At 38.7% G+C, this 23,156-nt stretch overlaps 1 protein-coding gene across 1 annotated transcript in view; it reads right to left on the bottom strand.

Annotated features, from left to right (window-relative positions):
• STMN2 (stathmin 2) overlaps nucleotides 1-23,156 on the bottom strand; it is a 52,632-nt gene that overhangs the window by 22,617 nt on the left and 6,859 nt on the right. The window contains exon 2 of the mRNA XM_059166162.1: nucleotides 2,210-2,305. Coding sequence (XP_059022145.1) covers nucleotides 2,210-2,305 — 96 coding nt within the window. The remainder of the gene's footprint in view (nucleotides 1-2,209; nucleotides 2,306-23,156) is intronic.

Below are 23,156 nucleotides of genomic sequence, written 5' to 3' on the forward strand. Positions count from 1 at the left end.
CATTTTCAGGCTAAGTGAGAAAGAAAAAAAATAACAAAGGTTTATTGGAAATTTGAAATGCTTTACCAATTCTTCTAGGAAGCAGTGCATGAGCAATGTTGAATTTATCTGTTTAGCTTCTAAGACTCAGCTCACCCATGACTTCTGACTTTTTTTTTCTCCCCTGTCTTCAATCCCTAATGCTGTAGAACCTGCCACTGTCTTCCCATTTGTGTCACCTCCAGCTTATCCCTTAACCACACTGTGCTCTGCTTGCTGATTATTTGACTGTTGGACATATGTCTCTTCTCTTCGGCTCTAAGTTCCCCCAAAGAGGGCCCTGTTCCATATTTATCTTTGCAGCCTCTGTGACAGCCTGTAGTGAGGTATTAGAATCCCAGAAGAAACGTGGCCGGATTACGGGTTACAGCTGTATCTAGCAGAGGAAGCCTCTGTCTGGGTTATCTGTCAACTGAATGAATTTACACAAGGTAGGCGTTGGCCCTGCCTTCTAATGGAAGTTTGGGTTGAAAACTGAAACCCTTTCACAAGGACATGGTTACAAAACAGTTAATTAGCATTTATGACACTTGTGCTATGTTAGCGTAACTTTGGAAGGAAAAAGCCTCTAAGTTCTGGGTCAGGCTTTAAAGGCATAGAAGTGGGGCGCCTGGGTGGCTCAGTCATTAAAGCCAGGTCATGATCCCAGGGTTCTGGATGGTCATGATCCCAGGGTTCTGGATGGAGCTCCATGTTGGGCTCCCTGCTCAGTGAGGTGCCTTCTTCTCCCTCTGCTCCTCATCCTGCTCTCTCTCTCTCCCTCTAATAAACAAATAAAATCTTGAAAAAGAAATAAACACACGGAAGGGGTCAAGTGCCACAGATGCCTTCAGCTTATCTTTAATGTATGTCTTTACTCATCTGGAAAAGAAACATAAGCCAACAAGTAACAAAATAGACCTCAGCTCTGACTGCTACACATAGACCTCTATCAAACACCGTCATTACATTGACTGAATTACGTGAGGATGAGATCATTGGCAATGATAGCTACCATTTTTGAGGCCTTGTAAGGGGTCAGCATTGCTGCCAAGACCATTTAAACCCTGTAACAATTATGGGAAGAAGATGCTAGAGTTAAATAAGGCTCAGAAAATCTAAGTAACTTGCCTGAGGTCACACAGATAGTTTCAAAGCCAGGAAGAAAAGCAAGCTAAGTAGACTGAACTTTGATAAATCCAGTGGAAAGTGTTGTACTACAGTGAAGTTTGTAGTCATGCCAGGTCTTTAAGCTGGGTTGGTTTCTTTCTTTCTTTCCTTCCTTCCTTCCTTCTACCTTTCTTTCTTTCTATTTTAATTTCAATTCTTATTATCTAGGGCCTCAGTCATAAGTCACTTTTATCATGGGAACTTGTTAGCTTGTTGACAGGCATATTCAAAATATGGGAACGTTATGGAGAATATAATAAGGGGAAACAGTGATGGTTGTTGATTTTTTTCTTTTGAGTTTCCTGAGTATAAAGCATTTTCTTGCAAATTACTGTTTGGTCTAACGAAAGCTTAGCATATTATATCATTTGCAAAGAAAAGCCTTAGACTTGCTCTCCATGTTGGTATGCTGGATGTGGCTGCTAACAGCCATCTAGCTCTATTTCTGAAGAGACATAAATGTGTTCTTGTTAGCATCAAACTGGAACTGTTTGAGGGGTGTCTGGCTTGCTCAGTCAATAGAACATGCGACTTTTTTTTTTTTTTTTTAAAGATTTATTTATTTATTATTTTAGAGAGAGAAGGCCATGTGGGGAGCAAAAGACAGAGGCCTGCGTGTGATTATCTGGAGAGGGAGAGAGAATCTCAAGCAGACTCTCTTGAGTGTGAAGCCCCATGCAGGGCTCGATCTCTTGACCCTGAGATCATGACCTGAACTGAAATCAAGAGTCTGAAGCTTAAACTGACTGAGCCACCCATGTGCCCCAAACGTGTGACTCTTGATCTCAGGGTTAGGGTTTACTTAAAAAAAACAGAGAAACACACACACACAAGCCACAAAACCCTTAAACTGTTTAGAGCAAGAGGCAATCAATATAACTAAATAGCTAGACGCAACAAGTCAATAGTGAGATCTACAAAACATTGATTTAATTCAATCAGGAGCTGTGAGAGAGAAACAAGTGTATGTAAGCTTTTCCAAACAATGTTAGCGGGAGCATTTTTACTGCAGGTAACTCACCGTCATAAGTATAGATGTTGATGTTGCGAGGTTCGGGGTAAAAGCAAGAGCAGATCAGTGACAGCATGGACAGCTCCTTCATTTTTTCCTTGTAGGCTAAAACAAAAGACTCAGGATTAGTATCTTTCATTTTCGGAATTTCCTCTCGGTGCTTCTTTTAATCTAAGAAACAATTACAGACTCTTTTGGAATAAATGTTGGCAGGGACCCAGCTTCGCAAAGTATAAATGAAAGAAAGACTGAAACAGGTGCATATTCCTTATTACAGAGGACATAAATGACACATTCTATCAGGTTAGATAAAAAGCGAGAGAAAGAAAGGGAAGTAGGAGGAATGAAGATCCAGCAGGACAGGGAGGACAGACAAGGAAGACAGAGAAGAAGCAAAACTAGACGGAATGCTCCGGGAGACGGGTCTGTCTGAGTACACGTGTATGTGCATCTACCGGACGTAACTATGACTCAGGAGGTGTCCTTTGTTGTCTCGGCCTGTGTGACCACAGATGTAGTTGGGGACAGGCAGAGAACCCATCAGGATTGTTCTCAAGTGGATGCATCCTCCAAGGATCTCTGTTCATGCTTTCTCTTTATCCCCAAGTACACTTTCGTGTCCCAACTTCTTTCCACACATACCATAAAGCTAGATCTGAGATCTGATAAGGCTCTTATCTCCTCTATGGAACCTGGTTTGGGGGCCCACCTTGCCAAGCAGCTGTAGGCATTCAGTGAGGGATCTCCTTCCTCCTTCACGCCCCCTCCCTATTTCATTTTTCCCTTTCTCTGTCAAGAGGCCTCCTGCCCAGGTAACCTGGGAAGGCATCTCCTCCATGCTGGTTGTCACTAGGACGAGAGAAGACCCGACGGGTATAAGGAAGTGCGATGGTCCCACCATTGTTGATTATCAATAAATTTTAAAAAAATGGAAGAGAAATGACAGGCATACTGTGCACTAACTTGAGGAAAGGTACAAACAATGGTGATGGTCTAATGTGTTGAATCTCACGGTAATGTTCATCTTTTGGCAGGGGCTTCTGATCATTATGGTAATGCAAGGGAGGGTGAGTACCCTGGGAAGACAGAAATTCCCAGATGATTAATTTGGGCATTATTGACAAAGTTCATCTTTTGTTGGCTAATGGGAAACAGATTTGACACCCAGATGCTCTAGAGCTACCAAATGCTAGATGAGGAGGGTCTTCAAAGATCATTGAGCTAACAGTCCACCTACCCCACCACCAATTTTGTAAATGAAACTGGCCCCCAGAGGCTAAAGTCATATGTGGCCTCCAGATAAAAATGCAGTAAATCAATCAATATCAAGATTGCCAAGTAGCCTTTTTCTATTTCTACTTTTAGGATGAGGTTCAACGTCAAGGCTAGACATGCTTGCATATCATTGAACCACATGCAAAGATCAAATGTTGCCATATTGTATATGGTTCAACCTAATACATCCAGAGGGTCACTCTAAGAGAATTTTCTCTCCTTGTGTAGCTTATTTCCTTTAAAATAAACAACACAATTTGCCCTTTGTTGTAACAGTCCTGCTAACACCTACTTTGAGAGATTTCATTAGATGATTTTGGAATTTTAGAAGACTGAAACTGTATTTCTTTGTCTTATTTGTTTATTTGGTTAATAAAATTATGTCACTTCTAAAGTTCCAAGCAGGTTGTGAAAAAAAGAAAAAAAAAGTTCCAAGCAGGTCTTTACATGGATGCTTAGTGTGAATCACAGCTTCTGTCAGATAAAAACATTTGGTGGTTTAATACATTTGATTCCATGAAGAATAAAACTCACAACAGCAAGTTTTTGCAGGCTGGTGCCTTTTTTTTAATAACAGAAAGCAAAATGGTATCCAAAATATTTTGCAAAATTAAGCAATACAAGGAACACATGTTAAAAATACCAACTTTTTAAAGGGAGGGCTAAACCCAAAATAAAAATAAAATAAGATCTCTATCTCATAGAGCAGTAACAGATTAAAGCTATAGAAGAACATGAATTTCTCTGAAAAGAATACTTCTCAACATCTGACTTCTGTTTCTTGGAAATGAAATTCAATACTCTTTAGTAAGGCCACTGTTCTATTATACTCCATAAGTTAATGAAGGAGGAAGCTAGAAAGATTGTCTGAGACCAACAGCTTAGAACCCTGTGTGTAATGTATAACCATGACTGATGTAAAGTCTGTCTTTCCTCTCCTAGGTGGTTTGGGGACAAAACTCAATTGACCAATGTGGGCAATTACTTAAGGGAATCCTTACATTGTTTTTATGGAGGGCCATGACTCTCCATGGCATGAACATAGATTCTCATTCATATATTTGCTCTGAATCCTAAGGAGCTCCTTAAAACCACTTGCAACCAGTCTGAGCATACTTGACTTTCCCTGCAACAAAGGCACATTCTCCAGTGAAGAAAGGTTTCCTCTTCACATGGTAGAGTTGCCCAAATTTTCCCCAGGTGTCATTGCTCTTCCTAATCCTCTCCTTGCAACTAAATTCCTGCCAAAATTTCAATCCCAATTCCAGCCCTCCCTCCGCAGGGTTTCTCTCTCTTAGGGGTGCTGCCCACATGGATCTCCAATTGCCCTTAGCTGACTGTACTACCCAATCTTGATTATATACTGTTATATGTGGTTCTATACTGTCTACGATCAGTCACTACTGGGTTTTGATGTGTAATTTTTGCATATGAAACCATAGGCTCTATGAAAACAAATACTACATCTTAATCATCTATGAAAAAATTCACAGCACAGGTCTGGATGGAACAGAAGACTATTAATAAACTGTGGTTGGCTACCTTGCTCATTGGTTTTAAGTCAGTCTCTCAATTAACAAGTATTTATGGTGGTGGGTATTATGGAGGGCACACATTGCATGGAGCACTGGGTGTGGTGCAAAAACAATGAATTCTGTCACGCTGAAAAGAAAAAAAAAGTATTTATGATCACCACTGATGGAGAGGGGTTTCTGTAAGGCACTGTGGAATTACAAAGAAATACAATAGTATCCTTACTCTCAAGAAGCTTTCAAATTTAGGAAATGGAATACATGGATATAAAAATATGGAGTATATGGATAGAAACGCATGCAAAATACAGTGTCAAATAGAGGTACAGGTGATTTGTGTTAGAAATGCAGAAGAATCTCAAAGCCTTGGTGCTATGGGGGGAGTGGTCAGATATGGCTTTACAGTTACGGTTGCCAGATTCAGCAAGCAAAAATATGAGGTGTCTAGTTAAGTTTTAACCCCAAAATTGCATGGAACATACTGAAAATCATTCCTTGCTTTTCTGAGGTTTAAATTTCATTGGTTGACTTATTTTTTATACAGCAACCAGAACAAATGGACCTGGATGGTAAAGACTGAGTGGTGTTAAGGAAAGCAAGGAAGGGAGAAGGTGTGTTTATTATTGTTGACATAGAAATGGGGTTCTGAAGAAGCTATCTGAAAGGCTTTTGTGGGTGGGCAGTGAGTTGAATTCATGCAAGAAAAGGATAACTGAACTACGGGGACAATCATTCACTTCATTTTCATGGACTACACTACAATGAGGTTTTCAGGAGTTGTGTCCTGACAGAAAGACTTCCTAGGACTCAGTTTTGCTCTGAGATGTTGGTTAGGAAGTTCTGAATTTTTGTTCATGTGCAAAGGTTATGACTTAAGATACTGTATTTACATTAAGACAACCATTTGTATATTTTTTAACAGAATGTCACAATATCATGAATTTTCTACATGGTATTTAAAAGAAATTTAAGCTCGAGGGTTGGGTTTTGAGTCCACTCTCAGGAATATTTCTGTGGGAAAATTTGAGAAGCTCAGAGTTGAGAATGAGTGGTTAGCTGGAAGTCCTGGTTTGCCTGCACAGTTCTAGGTGAAGCCCATAATTAATATCCTCTTTCACTGTCAGAATTTGACCATTAAAACTATCTTAGCAATAGGGAGCTAATGAACATTTTGAAAGGGGGTTACCTGGTGAAAGCCTCTTCTTAGAAAGATTTATCTATCACTTTATTATGCAGGAAGGACCTGTTACCATGAGATACACTTAAGATGCAACCGAATAAGGTTCAGCAGGTAATGTGGTATGACTTAGAAAACAGTAGGGAATGGCAAAGGGAAAATAAAGGGAAGACAGTTACTAGAGACCGTATGAAAGAACAATGGATAGTAAACAATAACTGTATTTGGAGTTAAGGGCAGAGGAAGAAATCAAGAGATCCTTACAGATGGGTGGTTAAGGAAGCTTTCCAGACAAACTGTCACTAAATCTGAGTCCAGTAGGATAAGCTGGCCACACCCTAGAGTATGAGTCAAAATATATGGAATTTGGGTTACCTTCTTTTTTTTTTTTATCAACAATGAAAAATCCGAAGCCAATGTGAAGGCTATTAGAGATGCGCTAATAAGATTTCACTATTGATATTTCATACTTTGAACTGACAATCCCATTGACTGGTTTTTGGAACTCAGCATATATTAATTTTTTCATTATACTCCAACACCAAGTAAAGTTCTGGGCAGTTTGTAAGGATGTGGGAAATAACAGGTAATTCCATATAATCTTTCTCATAGTTGGTTGCATTTGCTATTAACTGTTAAGTTTTCAAGTTAGTGTATTTCTCTAGTGGATTCATTTAAAACTCAACCCATATGATGTACAATGATTCTATAGCAATACTCGTTTCACCTAATGATATAGGAACACTAATTGTTTTTCCATTCTTCCAAATGGCTACAGTGGATGTGATTCATGGTAGCAGTGGCTTATTTGGGTTTGGAGCACAAAGAATATATCAAGCACCGTGCTACGATATATGCATGCATTTCTCATTTAATCTTCTCGATAATGTTAGGAGAAAGCTACTATAATGAGACTAGATTTGCAGATGAAAGAAAAAGATGCAGAGAAGTGGAGTAGTTTGCCCAATAGCCAACAGATCATGAAGCGTGGAGTTCAGTTTGATTATGGGTCTGTCTGGTTCTATGTGCCTTGCCTGTAATGCCATTCACTCCCTCCAACTATCTGTTCAGATGCATTACACATACCTTCACCATCTCCATATTGTTTTTTAACAAGAAAGTAATGCATGTTATTACTGCCTTTGAAAATAAAGAATCCAAGACTTTTTTCTCTTCCCATTTTTCTTTGGCATTTGTTCCTTAATTAATTCCCACATGTGACTTACTGACTACAGAACTATAGGTCAAGTACAGAGACTTAGAGAAATAAAGTATAAGGTGTTTTTTTTTTTTTACTTGTATGTTTTACTTGGATAGTAAATACTGGCAGATGGCTACAAAACTCAGGAACAGTTTCTCAAAAGGAACTCTTCACATGGTAGAGTTGCCCAAATTTTCCCCAGGTGTCATTGTTCTTCCTAATCCTCTCCTTGCAACTAAATTCCTGCCAAAAAAAAAAAAAAAGTATGTGTATTCTTTTATGACTGAATATATCTTTATCCACTCCTATCACACCTAATGAAATAAGTGGTAATTTTCTAGGCATTTTAGGGGGAAAAATGCATTGCATTGGTTATTTGGATATTTTAAGAGCAATACATTTTGCCTGGCAATTACCTGAATTTTTTCATTTTCTATTTGTGTTTGTGTGTGTGTGAATCTGAGGATTTTTTTTTCTTTGAAGAACAAGGAGCATCCAGGAGAAAAATACAATTGGTACTAGAGATTTAATAGATTAGATCTTGGCTTAGATTAAATTAGTAGCAGAGAAATTAATTGTACTTAGTAAAATATGAAATAGACAAACACATATATAATGATTTCCTCACTCTTCTAAATATGCAGTCTTCATGTAGATCAGAATCAGTGATCTTACAGCTTTCTTTGGCACCTTTTTCTGTGTCATAAATTAAGCTCCTCATCCTTCTTTTAACTTGATTTTGACCATATTGTGTGTGTGTGTGTGTGTGTGTGTGTGTGTGTGTGTGTGTGTTGCATTTGATAGTCTGATTGCTTTGGGGTCCTAGAGCTTGAGGTCAGATTATTTTCTAAAAGTCAAATTTGTTATCCTATTTAGAAATACTTTTGGGTGCTCTATCACTATGATTTTCTTCTTGAAAGAGGAAATAAATGAAATGGATTTTATTTAAAACACTTGTATACCACATTAGCTTGAATTTGGACCTTAAAAAATGGTTGATGAATATAGTTGATGAATATGTAATTGAAGATTCAACATTGACATGAAAAATAAATCTCCCATTTTTGAAGGTCTATTTTAACATCCCAGATCATTGATATGAGGTAATGTTCTAGATATTTCTGCTACGATGATGTAATGTTAATTGGCTTAGCACAAAAATGGATTCAGTCTACATTCATTCTACCCTCCTCCTCCCTACCCCCCAAATTATGGTTTCCTAAGATAAAATGACCAGGGAGGGTTTGAAAGATTAATGTTTGATCAGCTGAAACGGCATACTTTTCCTGCAGGAATAGATATCAAATCAAATTAGGGGACATTTAAGAAGGTCAAAGCTGTACAACCCATCGCTGGGTTGTACAGAAACATATGAGGCTCTTAAATTTCAATTTGATTGATTTTTGGCAAAGCAGCTGTGACAAGGAAAAGAAATTGGATGACATGAATCAGTCCTTGTGATCAAAAATGTAATAAGAGCAGTAAATTGTACCAATCTGAGACCTCACCTTCCCCTTGATTCCAGTTAAACCTCCTGCTGAGTTTAATGAGAATCCCACTCTATCAGGCAGGGCCTTGCCCTTTTTTTCTCTCCCTCTAATGAAAGACATTCTTACAGTTCTACATGGAGATCTACACTGGTTTACCGGAGTAATGAAAGCTCTTTATTCTGTTTATATTTCAAGACTTTATTGCCAACCTAATTTTGACTATTCAAGGAAATTTTTTCTTAGGCCTTAACACTACCGGGTAGTATGAATAAAATGATAGCCTAATGGTAGAGCTAGATTGGTGAGTACTTAAATGAGAGAACGCCATCTCAGACCCTCAGGAGAGTCGGCTCACCTGGGTGAGTGGAGTTCTCTTATCTAAATGACTCTTCCCTTCCTGTAGCCTCCTGAGCTGGAAGCAGCTCTCATCTGAGGCTGCCGTGCCTTCTCTGAATTATGCCTGCAAAATGGCTTCTTCGGGCATCTATGTAATTTAAATTACTCCCCATTACTTTTTTCCCCTTCCCATTACTTTTTAATTTTATTGGCTGAAAACTGGAAGAATACTTCCCATCCATTCTTAATTCAGCAAAAACTCATACTTCCTATCCAGACTAATTATTGCATTTGTGGGCTCAATTTCTAGAATCCAAAATGTTTTGGTTATCAGTGATAAGGATGTCAGTTTCCTCTTTCACTTTGTTATAATGTGTGACCTTTCTCCGGAAAAAAAAGCCCTGGATTCTACTTCATATGGATTTTATTTGATTTTTTAAAAGATTTTATTTATTAATTTGATAGAGAAGAGATCACAAGTAGGCAGAGATGCAGGGAGGGAGAGGGAGAGAGGAGGAAGCAGGCTCTCTGCTGATCAGAGAGCCTGATGTGGGGCTCAATCCCAAGACCCTGGGATCATGACCTGAGCTGATGGCAGAGGCTTTATTTAACCCATTGAGCCACCCAGGCACTCCTTCATGTGGGTTTTAGAATAAAGTCCATGATGTGTGTCTTTGCATTGAATAAAGTGGTGTGAAACTACAAATACAGTAAGTTACCTCCTATGTTCTCCATGAAAGCAACACCTTTCGGAAATGGAAAATGCAAGACTTTTATCACAAGTGCAAAAAAGAAAAAAAAAAACTCTCATATAAGATTTATATGATTTTATCTCAGTTAATGGGACTTTTCCCCTGAATGGACCAGTGGTTTAGATACTGAGGATACAGAAAATGAATTCAGAGAAACTTATCTGTCAATCACAAGAATGGGCTGTCTGTATGCAAATAAAGGAACACGCTAATTTATAAAAAACACTGTGAAGAAACACACAGACTCCACAGCAACTTGTGTGACAAGCCTTAGACGTTAATCTTGATTTAATTAATCTATTGGGCTGAAAACTTACTAAAACTTGAAAGCATATTTCTTGAAGAGTTTCTATGTAAACTTCTGCTTCCTTGGAATGGTGTGAAGTTTCTATGCATTCAAAAAACTCTATATTGTTGTTTTAATTCTGAGCGTGTTCTGCAAAATACATTCTACTTAGAACAGTTTCTAGCATCAACCACGAATAGAGGTATTTCACCTTGGTGTGATTGTCAAACGTTTCTTAAGGGTCCACTGGATAGAATCTTTATCTGGATAGTGTACAGACTGAATTCAGATTAGTCTCCCTAAATGTTTTCTTAGGAAACCTAAATGGTATGTAAATAATTAATAGAAAATAACTATTTTGGGCAATGGCTGCAAAAACTTCATGGAAAGGCAAGCATTCTGCTTGCTTCCAAAAACCTAATGAGAATTCCAGGATCTCATTTAATGAAATTTTGCAAAATGCACAGTATGTAACATTTACTTAATGGCACCCTAAAGTCAGATCTTTTAAATCACGTTCAGTGGCGTTTTATTTCAGCCATCCATTCAAAAACCTCACATTACATGCTTCTGTAATTGGTAGAGTGAACCAAAACTGAACAATCAGGTAATTTTTCCCTCTGACCGAAAATACATCCGTGACTTTGCTAGTCACATTAGTATGTGCCCCGGTCACTCTGTGTTACAGAGAATATGAAGAACAAATACATCTTTAAAAAATAGTAAATATAAATATTGTTAAGGTTTGAACTACTTGATAGTAAAAAAAAAAAAAAAAATTATTATAGTAATATTCTTGAGCTGCTCCGGGAGGATGTGGAAGTAGCAGAGCCTTGGAGGGGAACGAGAAGCACCTTAACGTTAACTGTGTCCGCAGGGCTATCTTCAGCGTCAGATCTCCAGGCATGAAAGAAACTCTTCAGGTTAATTCCGGAAGGTGACGAAAATTGTTTTTTTGTTTTGAAAATCAAATGTTACTTCCTCAAGATCTGCCAGGTAAAGACTCATTTTCTGAAATAGGATTCCTCAGATTGCACCCTGGCGCTTCAATTAGTATAGTTTTCTGCAGGGAACGTAAAGCAACATACAAAGCCAGTAATGCATCCGAAGTCTGCATTCTAAGGTCAGCTGGGGTCATCGCTGCTACAAATGGGGTTGAAATATAAAAGACAACGTAGGAGCCCCTGGGTGGCTCAGTGGGTTAAGCCTCTGCTTTCAGGCTCAGGTCCTGATCTCAGTCAGGGTCTTGGATCCAGCCCAGCATCAGGCTCTCTGCTCAGCAGGGAGCCTGCTCCGCTGGCGGGCGCCAACATCCGCCCCCCCCCCCCCCCGGCCCCGCCCCACCACCTCTGCCTACTTGTGATCTCTCCCTCTCTGTCAAATAAATAAAATCTTAAAAAAAACATTTTAATTAAAAAAAAAAAAAAAGACAACATAGTCTAAAGCAGTTGGAATCACTGGCCACAGCGATTTGGGCCTGGAAGGAACACTTGAAATCATCTTTTTTTCTTATTTTATAGATGAAGAAAGCAGATCTAATAACCTTTATTACTTTGAAGGCTCCCTTTGGGGGTGATCGATGGTGAGGTGATGCTTGTGGCAGAGACAGAATGGAAAACAGAAATGGGAAAGGGGCATCCTAAATGAAAGTGATGGCAGGCTTTTAATAAATCAATGTCTCTCTTCAATATTTGACTCTCATGTTTCTAAGTCTGACCTTTTTTTATGTTGGAGGTAAGAAGCAATCTTTTTTGCATTGTGGCAGGGACCTGGGAAGTCTTTAATTTCCTCTTTCAGAGCAGTTGGGGGCAGCCTTTCAAAGACGGTCACATATTTTAGATCCTCTTTTTGTGTGGGAAGACTGCTGCCTCAGGTGTGGATACAAAAGTTCCTGGGAGGGGACCCTGGGTGGCTCAGTGGGTTAAAGCCTCTGCCTTCGGCTCAGGTCATGATCCCAGGGTCCTGGGATTGAGCCCTGCATCGGGCTCTCTGCTCAGCAGGGAGCCTGCTTCCTCCTCTCTCTGCCTGCCTCTCTGCCTACTTGTGATCTCCGTCTGTCAAATAAATAAATAAAATCTTTAAAAAAAAATAAAAGTTCCTGGGATACATCGTGCTTATAGCTGCTTCCAGAATTCCTTCCAGTCACAGAATTTTCAGGAAGAACAGATTTTTCTTCTACTTTGAAAAATCATGAAATGTGTGGAGATCCTTTCAAGAGAAACTATGATCCCATGGAGTTGCCCTTGGCTGGATCAATCCCACGTGAGAGGTAGGAAAATAAGCCTGAGATGCTAACTGTGTTATAGGATCTTAAAGATCTTTTCAGAACTTTAGGTTTTTTATTTTATGACCTTGAACAAGTCATTTAACCACTCTGGACCTTCTCCTCATCTATAACTAATAGCTCTAAGCTCTGAAATTTTGTGATCCTACAAATTTAGTAATCTTGTCTTATTAAATAAGTAACTTTCCTGTTACCTACAGATTCATCTTGTTGTGTTTTCTGCAGTAGGCATTTTCTTTACCTATATTTTTTTAACAAATTATTTTAAGGCATTGCATTTTTTAAAAGACTTATATATTTATTTGAGAGGGAGAGAAAGGGAGAGAGCAAGAGTGGAAGAGCAGGGGGAGGGAGAACCAGACTCCCTATTGAGCAGAGAGCCAGAGCATAGGGCTCTATCTCAGGACACTGAGATCATGACCTGAGCCCAAGGCAGACGCTTAACCATCTGAGCCATCCAGGTGTCCCAAGGCATTACATAAAGAAAACTTAATATTTCTACTTGGCAAAAATGTTGCCTCTTTCCAAATTTTTAAAAAAATTTTTTTATTTATTATTTTATTTATTTGACAGACAGAGATCACAAGTAGGCAGAAAGGAAGGCAGAGAGAGAGAGGAGGAAGCAGGCTCCCTGCTGAGCAGAGAGCCTGAAGCGGGTCTCCATCCCAGGACCTTGGGATCATGACCCAAGCCGAAGGCAGAGGCTTTAACCCACTGAGCCATACAGGTGCCCCATCTTTTTCCAAATTTTGATATTCCATAATAAATATTTGTATGACATAAAATATTATAACATATAATTTTCTTCATAAAACAATTCACGTTTTAAATTTCAAATTGTCCATCTATTAGGACAAATTTCACTTTCCCACATGTAAGATTTATTTTTGGCTTTGGTTTTAAATATGTAATTTTCACTATTAGAACAAATGATGCACACAGTGTAAGCTTCTTGGATACCATTTAGAACTCTTTTGGAATCTATAATAGTCATTCTTAAGATATGTGAAGGATTACATGTTGTTTTACTGATTGAGGTTGAAAGAGCCCATGCATTTTATTCATTTGTGACAGCAAATACCATATGATTTGGTGATAAATATTGCCAATAAAATAAAAGGAAAGCAAAAATGGAATCAAGTGTTTGATCTGTAGAGACAAATGTGGGTTCGAATGTGGCATAAGTGGCTAATATTGTTTTACAAATGACAACGTGGTAATACATAATATTTGAAGGCACAATATTGCCTTTATCTTATGGTCTTTTTTTTTCTAGATTTATTCTGCCCAAATATTATTCATAAAAGAGTGGCCTTGTGGTTGGGAATATTGTTCAGATCTTCAAAACATTTGCCAAATAATAATAGATGGAGTAGGACAGGGGATCTGTGTACTGGGGTGTGGGCCAATTGAGAAATGTCTCCCACAGCTGTGACTCATGCAATTCCATAAGGCTGGGCTTGTAGCTCCCTAAATACAGGAGTGAGTCAACCCTAACGGTTTCCACTGCAAGGGCCTTTGAGTTTCTTCTCTTAAAAGAATCATTTCCGGGGCGCCTGGGTGGCTCAGTGGTTTGGGCTGCTGCCTTCGGCTCGGGTCATGATCTCAGGGTCCTGGGATCGAGCCCCGCATCGGGCTCTCTGCTCCGCAGGAAGCCTGCTTCCCTCTCTCTCTCTCTCTGCCTGCTTCTCAGCCTACTTGTGATCTCTGTCTGTCAAATAAATAAATAAAATCTTAAAAAAAAAAAGAAAAGAATCATTTCCTGGCTGTTTCGTAGAGGTTAGCCCTCATTCCTCTACTATTTTGTTTGCTGCTTATTGTTTCTTCCCGACTATATTTAGGTTTTTTGAGGACGAGGAAAGGTGTCTCACTTAATGTTTTCTATAGTTTTCCCCCAACATGTAGGAGTGTGTATGAAAGTTAGAAAGTGTTCTGTGAACCCTTATCCATTGGGGGCCAAGCAGGATAGGGCTGTTCATCAGCTGCAAATGATATTTGAATGGGTCAGTGGCCCAGGAGCTCTCCCATTGAAAGTAGGTACAGGGGCACCTGGGCGGCTCAGTGGGTTAAGCCGCTGCCTTCAGCTCAGGTCATGATCTCAGGGTCCTGGGATTGAGTCCCGCATTAGGCTCTCTGCTCAGCAGGGGGCCTGCTTCCTCCTCTCTCTCTGCCTGCCTCTCTGCCTACTTGTGATCTCTCTCTGTCAAATAAATAAATAAAATCTTAAAAAAAAAAAAGAAACTAGAATGAGGTATATAGTAGCTAAAAGGCCTCTTCTAGTCTTACGATCTTAAAGGTCTCTGTCTTTAAAAAAAAAAAAAAAGAAAGTAGGTACAGAGTAGGGGTTAAGAGCCCAGATGTTGGAGCCAGATTGAGTTCAACTTTTCTCTCGACTAAATGTACTAGCTTCATGTTATGCTACAGACCGGTATTTCTGCATACTTGAAGTTGTTTGCTTCTCTCACCTAGCGCTTATCCCCTAGCTGTAGTTGTGTGCGTAGTTTCAAAATGGCACTAGTAAAGGGCACAACTATGGTTGTGTGGTTCCCTGACAAAATTTAAGAAACCCCCACCACCTTTATTTTTCACAACAGCAGGTAATCAGGTCTCTCTATTCAGGAGAAAAAGGAGACAAGTGAATGTTTCCTCTACATGTATGTTGTGTGGCTTTCTTTCCCTCCTCCCCCACACCCCTGCCCATGGAAAGAATATGAATAGAGCTGAAGACTTAAGCTCTTGTTCAGGATCTTTTCCACTTTGAACAATTTATTAAACCTGAAGAGTTTATTTAGCCACAAAATGGAGATAGGATGTTGTTGTAAGGATCAACTTAGGAATATGTTAGGAAATCGAAATGCTGTACTGACTTAATGTATTGTTAGTGAAGATTCTTCTTCTATAAACTGATCTATATTCTTTTTTTTTTAAGATTTTATTTATTTATTTGACAGAGAGATAGAGAGATCACAAGTAAGCAGAGCAGCACGCAGAGGGAGAGGGAGAAGCAGACTCCTCACTGAGCAGAGAGCCCGATGCGGGGCTCGATCCCAGGACACCGAGATCATGACCTGAGCCAAAGGCAGCTACCCAACCGACTGAGCCACCTAGGCGCCACAACTGATCTATATTTTTGAGTGACCTTTTGAAGTTTTATTGTGTTTGGCTAAAGTGAAATGTTGTGGAACCTCATTTTGTACAGTTCTGCCTGCTTCTCTTAGTTCATCCTTATCTCATTGAGTCAATAAACACAGAGCTCCTACCATGTCCAAGAGAGACATAGTGGTTAAGCGGGTGAACCATGAGATTTGACTGATTTGACTGAATCCTGAGCTATCACTGGGGTGGGGGGGTGACCCATCCCAGGCTGTCTGTGACTTCTCTCTCCCTTTCTCACCTGTGAAAATGGGGATGATAATACCCCTTGAAAGTGTTTGGCATAGTCACAGAACCCGACAGAGTTAGTACTCAGTACACGTTAGCCAATAGCAGTATTATTATTACCAGCCATTTACAAAGTAAGTGGAACATGGTTCAGTCCTAAAAGAAGCCCTTAGCATAGTTGGATCAAAGACAAAGAAAGGTCTGCAGTAAAACAGGAACTAAGAACAGCTCACGATGAGGAAGCTGGAGTGTAGTGAGGTGAGCACTAGATTGAAACCTAGCACTGCTCTGAATATCTGTACCCCAGGGCAAGTCACTTAACTTTCCTTGGCTTCTGCTTTCCTTCCTTGTCAGGTGGAGATAATGAAACTTGTTTGGGGGTTGCCATAAAAATTAAATGGGGAAAAGGAACAGAAGGAGGATGTGTGGCATGTGGATGGTTCACTCGTAGTAGGAAAGAAATAAGTGACCAGGAAGATGTTAGCAAAATGTGTATTTGACGATATATGGCCAATTCCCACATTTACTGGGAGACAGTAAATTGGCTGTAAGAGTTCTCAGGAAGGGAAGATTAAGGAAAGCCAGACTTGGGAAAGCTGGTAGAATATGCTTCAAGGAGAGCAAATCGTTTCTCAGAAGCAATTCTGAGAAATCCTGTTTGACTTCTTAGCTGACTACCCTACTTATTGCCCATTTGTTTTTAAAATTTAGCAGAAGTGATAAAACCGGTAGTTTTCTGCAGAGAAAAACTTCAGGGCTGTTTGTTGTCGTTCCCCTTGCAATTAATAAATAAATAAATAAATTAATTTCACCAGGCAAGCGGGACACGGAGTCCAGTGTTCTGGGCAAGCTACATCTTTCTGCATTTCTTTTCTTGGATATGTTGTAACATAGCCTGTAGCAATTGGTAACCAATATGGACTGCAACTGTGAACACTATTTTGAGATTGCATTTTAAGAAAAATTTCAGTGGGTGAAATCCAATTCTTTCAAAGCTACTTAATTCAGTATTTCTTCCATGTCAGCCCTGAACTTAGAAAAAAATTTTCACTCTAAATACTGACTTTCATTTTCTTTTATTTTGTTCTGTTACTAAACTTTTTTTTTTTTAAGGTTTTATTTATTTATTTGTCAGAGAAAGAGAGAGAGCTTAAGCAGGGGGTAGTGGCAGGCAGAGGGAGAAACAGGCTCCCTGCTGAGCAAGAAGCCAGATGCTGGGATCATGACCTGAGCCAAAGGGAGACACTTAACCAACTGAGCCACTCAGGCATCCCAACTTTTTTCTTTTTTAAGCCAAGTTTTTGTCTGATAGAGAGGTGCAGCTCTTTGCTCTCTACTTTGTGCTTGGTAGCTATTTCAGAACTCTGTTAGATTTTTTTTTTAAGTGGGGAAATATCTACATTTTCTTTAAAGCTGGTCTTTCCTACCAGGTGCATGTATTATGAACTTGTGAGGATTTACATTGTTGTAAGGCTTTTATATAAAGCTCCTCCTTTGTCATTATTCTATGTTTATGAGAAAGTAGGAGTCTATTATTACCTGTATTTTATGGCCTTTAGATGTGAAAAAATATTGAGGACTTTTATACGGAGAGAGCTATAATCAACAGTAACTAATTTGAAAAAAGGCCTATACAACACTTATAAATGTAAGCACACAATTCTATTAATATGTCTGCAGTTATGTCACAAATATAATTCCTAGTTTATGTACCATACATTTATATGAAATTTTGGAAGCAAACACTTAAAATGCTCTTTTCTATTGGTAGTCAATCATCCTCCCTTAAGCCTTTGTAAAGTCAGATGTCAGATGAATGCTAATTTGATTTCTCAGGATATCTTTATTATTCTAACGATTACATTCTGCTAACATCTTCCAGATTTATATTGGCTGGTACCTGAAACACTATCGATTGAAAAGGTATTACTGTCATCAATGACTGAGGAATAATACGAACCTCTACGTATCCATAGTCTTTTCCCATCACAGTCATCCAAGGAATATTACATTCTCACTGTGTGGCTCAAACTGATGGGTTTATAAGATTGTAAGGAGAAGAGACTTTGCGTGTGTGGTGTGTGTATGTTACATGATATAATCCCCACTTCTCCGCTCTTTTTTTCTTTCTTTGAGAGGTGGTGGGGGGTGGGGGAGGCAGAGGGAGAAGGAGAGAGAGAATCCCAACAGACTCCATGCCCAATGTATAAGCATCTGCCAAGGGGCTCAGGCAGATCTCACAACGCTGAGATCATGACCTGCGCTGAAATAAAAAGCCAGAGACTTAACCCACTGAGCCACCAGGATGCCCCCCTTCCTGCTCTTTCAGAGAACTCAGCGTAGACTTTTACATCTTATTGTTCTTCTTAATTATTTCTACTGAATGTGACATTTTACGTAGGTGAGCCTTACCGGGCAGACAAGAACGGTCAATTTCATTGAAGTTTTATATATATTTGAAGTTGGATGAGATATAAAATATGACTGTGAAACATGTGATGAGAAATAAATGTAAGAGAGGTGTGTTTTCCGGAGGCATTCTCCAGAGTGGATCTGTCTTGGAGATATACTATATTGGCAGCTGCATCATAAATATAATATCAGCTCTCTCTGTATCACAAAGAATTGTTGAATAGTGGCCATTTCTTAAATTCCAAGTAATTTCTAGTAGATTTGTTACTACATTCACAGAGCATAAGAATTTAGAAGTTTACTTTAAAGGATTACTTTTATTTAGTATTTTCATCGTCTATTTAGGGGGACTTGGAAGGAGATTAAATTTTTTTATTAAAAAGTACTTAACAGTCAATTGTTTAATGACACCTCATAACAACCATGTGATTTAGGTGGCATTATTTTTCTCATTTCATAATTGAGAAAATTGTGGTATAGAAATGATAATTTGCTCCATGATTATCTGATAGTGAGTAGCAAGGCAGGGTTCAAAACTATGTCCATCTAATATGCAACCCACCTCTAATCTGCCTGACCTAAGTTTTTTTTTGGGGGAGGGGGCTGTTTTTAATTTACATAGCATTTTGCATTCTTTTGAGTTCCGTGACAAGTTGCATTTTCTTATTATACAAAGCTTTTCCCTTTTGTTTTTAACTTTTGGAGGCAGCTTTAAACCAAGCTTTCAGCAGCATGAACATTTGGGTTTAGGTTGTTTGATCTAAGGTGAGCTTGTACTGTTGCTTGATGGGGCAGACTCAGAAGATAGAGAACGTCAAGATGGTGCTGGTAAGGGGCAAACATGGAACCAGCATAACAATTTGTATTGAGTTTTATCTTTTCCTTTTCAACCCTCTGATATTTTCTATTTCTAGTTGCAAGGCCACGCCTACTTTGCCCAACAATTTTCTTACCTTGATGGCTGCCATCTTGGGCCACTATTCATCACCCTTCCCTTAAAGAAGGTTGGGCTGGAGAAAAAATGGGGGTGGGGACTGACTGCAAGAAGTTAAGCTTTGGAGAAGTTTGTTGCTTCTTCTCAGCCGATGTTCATTTAAAAAAGCTTTTAAAGAAGAATCTTGAGTGGACCTAAGCACAAGACCTTCAAAATATCAGATACTGTTGCTCAAGCAATTCACTAGACATTTTATTTTAATTTATTATTTAGGAAGTGTTTTTCAAAGAAAACCAAATGACTCCGTTTCTGTGCTCCTTGTTCCTTCGTTATTCATTCTAAATGTGCATCAGTACATGGGTAAAATATCCAGGCATTCTATCTGATGACACATAATGCCACGGCTGGTATTTATACAGTGTTTGACAGATACTAATCACTTTCACATTTGTTTCCTTGGCTCTGGAAAGGACCCTCTGAAACAGACAAGGCAATATCTTGCCACTTTATAATGCTACAATAGGGGCACAGAGAGGAAAAGGGACCTGACCAAGGTTGGCTAGCTGAGACAGTCAAGACAAGAGCTCAGGGCTTCAGAATCCTGCTCCTGGGCTCTTCCAGCAATACAACACTGGCCGCATGTGGAGAGAGGGCAGAGCTGTTAGAGCTTAAGTCCTTTATTCTCTTGAGTCCAGAGTTGCAGAGCTGTTCAGAGGAGAGAGATCACACGAGGGGGCCATGCTGCTCCCCACATTGTTCTAGGTACCCCACTGGTCACCAGCATTAGGTTTGATCCAGGTGTGGTTCTGGACCAGGAGCATCAGCAATGTGCCCCCCACCTCCCAAGCTTGTTAGAAATGCAAGGGAATGGGAGCCAGGGAATGGGAATCAAAACCTCAGGGGTGGGGGGGCTTGTGCAGAATGGGATCTGAATGCTGCTGAGGCTCAGTTAAGGTGGAGAAACCTTTTAACTAAGGGATTCCCTGGCTGGATTGGTTGATAGAGGACACTAGTTAGATATTTCAAGTTTGTATCCTCTGGGTGGATCACAGTACTTTTAACTGATGTTTTTTGTGCAGCATTATGTACTATCTTGTAATATGGTAGGATTGGTATTATAAAATTTTTTAAAATGGTGGAGACTTCCAATTATGGTTTTAAGCTACTACTACTGGCATTCAACTATTTTGTATGTACAGAGTCTTGTCTTCTACAAAAGACTAAATTCCCCCAAGCAAGAGAATCATGTTTATTTATAGTCTCATGATACTTAGCATAAGCTTCAGAAGAGAATTAGTGCTTGAATCTATTTTATTTTGGTAAGTCTTATCATTAAATATTAACTATTAACTATTAATGACTTTGGACTAGAGGCAAATATGTTTAGTGTGTGACCTCCCTCACGTATGCTCATTTGTTTATAGGACTTAGAGGAGTAAGTGCTAAACTTTATTAGTTTTATTTTTATTACATAATATATTACATAATATATTATACCATTATAATCATATAGAATATATATATATATGATATATAGAATATATATATATTCTATATGATATATTCTATAGAATATACCTAGTCTATATGATTATAATATATAATTATCTATCTATCTATCTATCTATCTATCTATATATCTTTATTAGACACATGTTCTGGCCCTGGCCCTGAAGCTTACCACATATGAATTGACTGAGTAAATTCTTTGAGCTTAAACTGACTCATTTTAACAAAGCAACATGTATATTATGCCCATTTCATAGGGACTGTGTGAAGATTAAAAAGGATAGAGGAAGTAAGTATTTTCTAAGAACTACAAGGTCCTTACAGATAGATCATGCTATCTAACTCTTCTTTTGAAACTTTAACATTTCTCAGTCTCCTTTTTTTTTTTTTTTAATATGAAAGGAAAAGTAAATCTGAAGTAGAATGGAAAGATTTTTAAAGTGACAAGGAGTCTTGGATAATCATGTAATCTGTACATCAAAAGACTAGAACTGACTCTGGTAATTTTTCATGTGTTTGAATGATGAGAATGAGAAGGACGCTAACTGGTGTTTTTCAGAGAAAGCTGCAAGACTTAAATTACAACAATAGATATTAGTGTTGGGAATAAAAAAGAACTTGGCAGGCATAAGGACAAGATGTTCCATAGCAAGATTCCAAGGGAGCCTCCAGTTACTCCAGGGTTGATGAACTGCCTGACGAGGTTGGTGCCCCTTCCCCTGAGATTGCTACCAAGGAACGTCTTGAGATTTTCTGGTCTCTGTTTTGCAATAGTCAGTATATCGCAGGTTGAACTTGGTCACGTGAGTTAGACTTCTATCTACTAGGAACCTGGAACTGAAAGATTATCATTAGGTTCATTGTGAATGTTGTTGTTGAATGGAAATCAACCAGGGCTGCGGTGCATGGGGAAATCTTCCAAAAGAGGGAATAGAGTGCTAACAAAAAATTGAAGTTTACAATGCTTTCTCGTACAAGTATTTCTAGAACAAGGTTTAGATAAAGTTCATCAATTTCTTTTTATTCTGACATAAAGACCTGCTACTTGAATGGTTGAAAGATTGACAGACTGATATTCAGATGATCTATTGTTAGACTAATTATTTGTCCAATGGATGGTGTATAAACTCTGACATCAAAAGTCTTATTCCAAAAGAATAACTGCTAAATAAGCACTCATGCAGGCATTGCTTTACAACTTCGCTTGAAAAAAAAAAAAAAAAAGAAAAAAGTCAGGCCCCGACAGTGTTATTTTTAGTGTACTATACAAAAACCATAATTATCTATTTCTGGTCAAATTTTTTGAATTTCGTAATTTTTCCAAGTATTAGATATTTTAATCAGGAGGTCGACAAAATTGAAATTGAGAAAAATCTTAAAAATTTTGTTACAGTTTTGTAGTAAAATATATGACTGCTTCTCTTAAGTACAGTTCCTAGAGAAGCTGTATTTCCAGATGACTAACAAAATGATTGCTGAAATGCATTAATTAACCTTTATATTCACATAAAAATGTTTTGTGAGAACAAATGTACACAAAATGTTATCTTTAATCATGGCTAATAAAAATGGGTTATATAAACAGAGGTTTTACTACGGCAGAAGTCTCCTTGACAAATGACAGGACCCGTTTCCTTTATTAAAAGATAATTAAAAATGTTTCACAAGGGATTCAGAGCCTTCCTCCTGCCCGCTTGCTTTTGAGATAATAAGGGGAAGAGTCTTGAAGTAATATCTAATGATTATACTAAATGTGGATGCCTAGGCGGTATATCTCTTTTAGTTCTAGATTTATTTCATAAAAAAATATTAAAGCTAAATATCTAGTGTCTATGTAAGGAGGTAAGTGTCCATTTTAAAATGCAATAACCATGATGACACTGATTAGATTAAGTCAAGATTTTTTTTTTTCTTTCTTTCTTTCCAGACTGGTCATCATGGTGTGTCCACATGAGAAGTGGACTTCTCATGTGGACACACAGGAGAAGGCTTCTCTTTTAGCCTTCAGACAGCCATGTGTTCCATACATTACAACCCCCAAGGTCTCATAGCTCTTGTTCCCCCAAAGCCTAAATCAAGGCAATTATTTTAATAAGTCCCAGGTTAGCAATTAAAGGTAGCCATCAATTTGAAGGCATCGCGTCTTTAAAGTGAATTGGTGCTAAAAAAGGATAAGACCATCTCAGGCTTGTTAGACAAAATGGTAGTCTCACGGGTTTGACCTCCATGGTGGGAACACCTCTGACATGGAGCATTTATAAGAGTAACTGGTACTGGTTAAAGGGACAGATTCCGGAACCAGATGGCCTGGGTTCAAGTTCTGTATCTAACTGTGTGACCTTGGATAAAAGTTACTTTACCCCCATAACTCAGTTTCCTCCTCTGTA

Source organism: Mustela lutreola, chromosome 3 (genome assembly GCF_030435805.1).
Source record: "Mustela lutreola isolate mMusLut2 chromosome 3, mMusLut2.pri, whole genome shotgun sequence".
In the NCBI taxonomy this organism is placed as follows: domain Eukaryota; kingdom Metazoa; phylum Chordata; class Mammalia; order Carnivora; family Mustelidae; genus Mustela; species Mustela lutreola.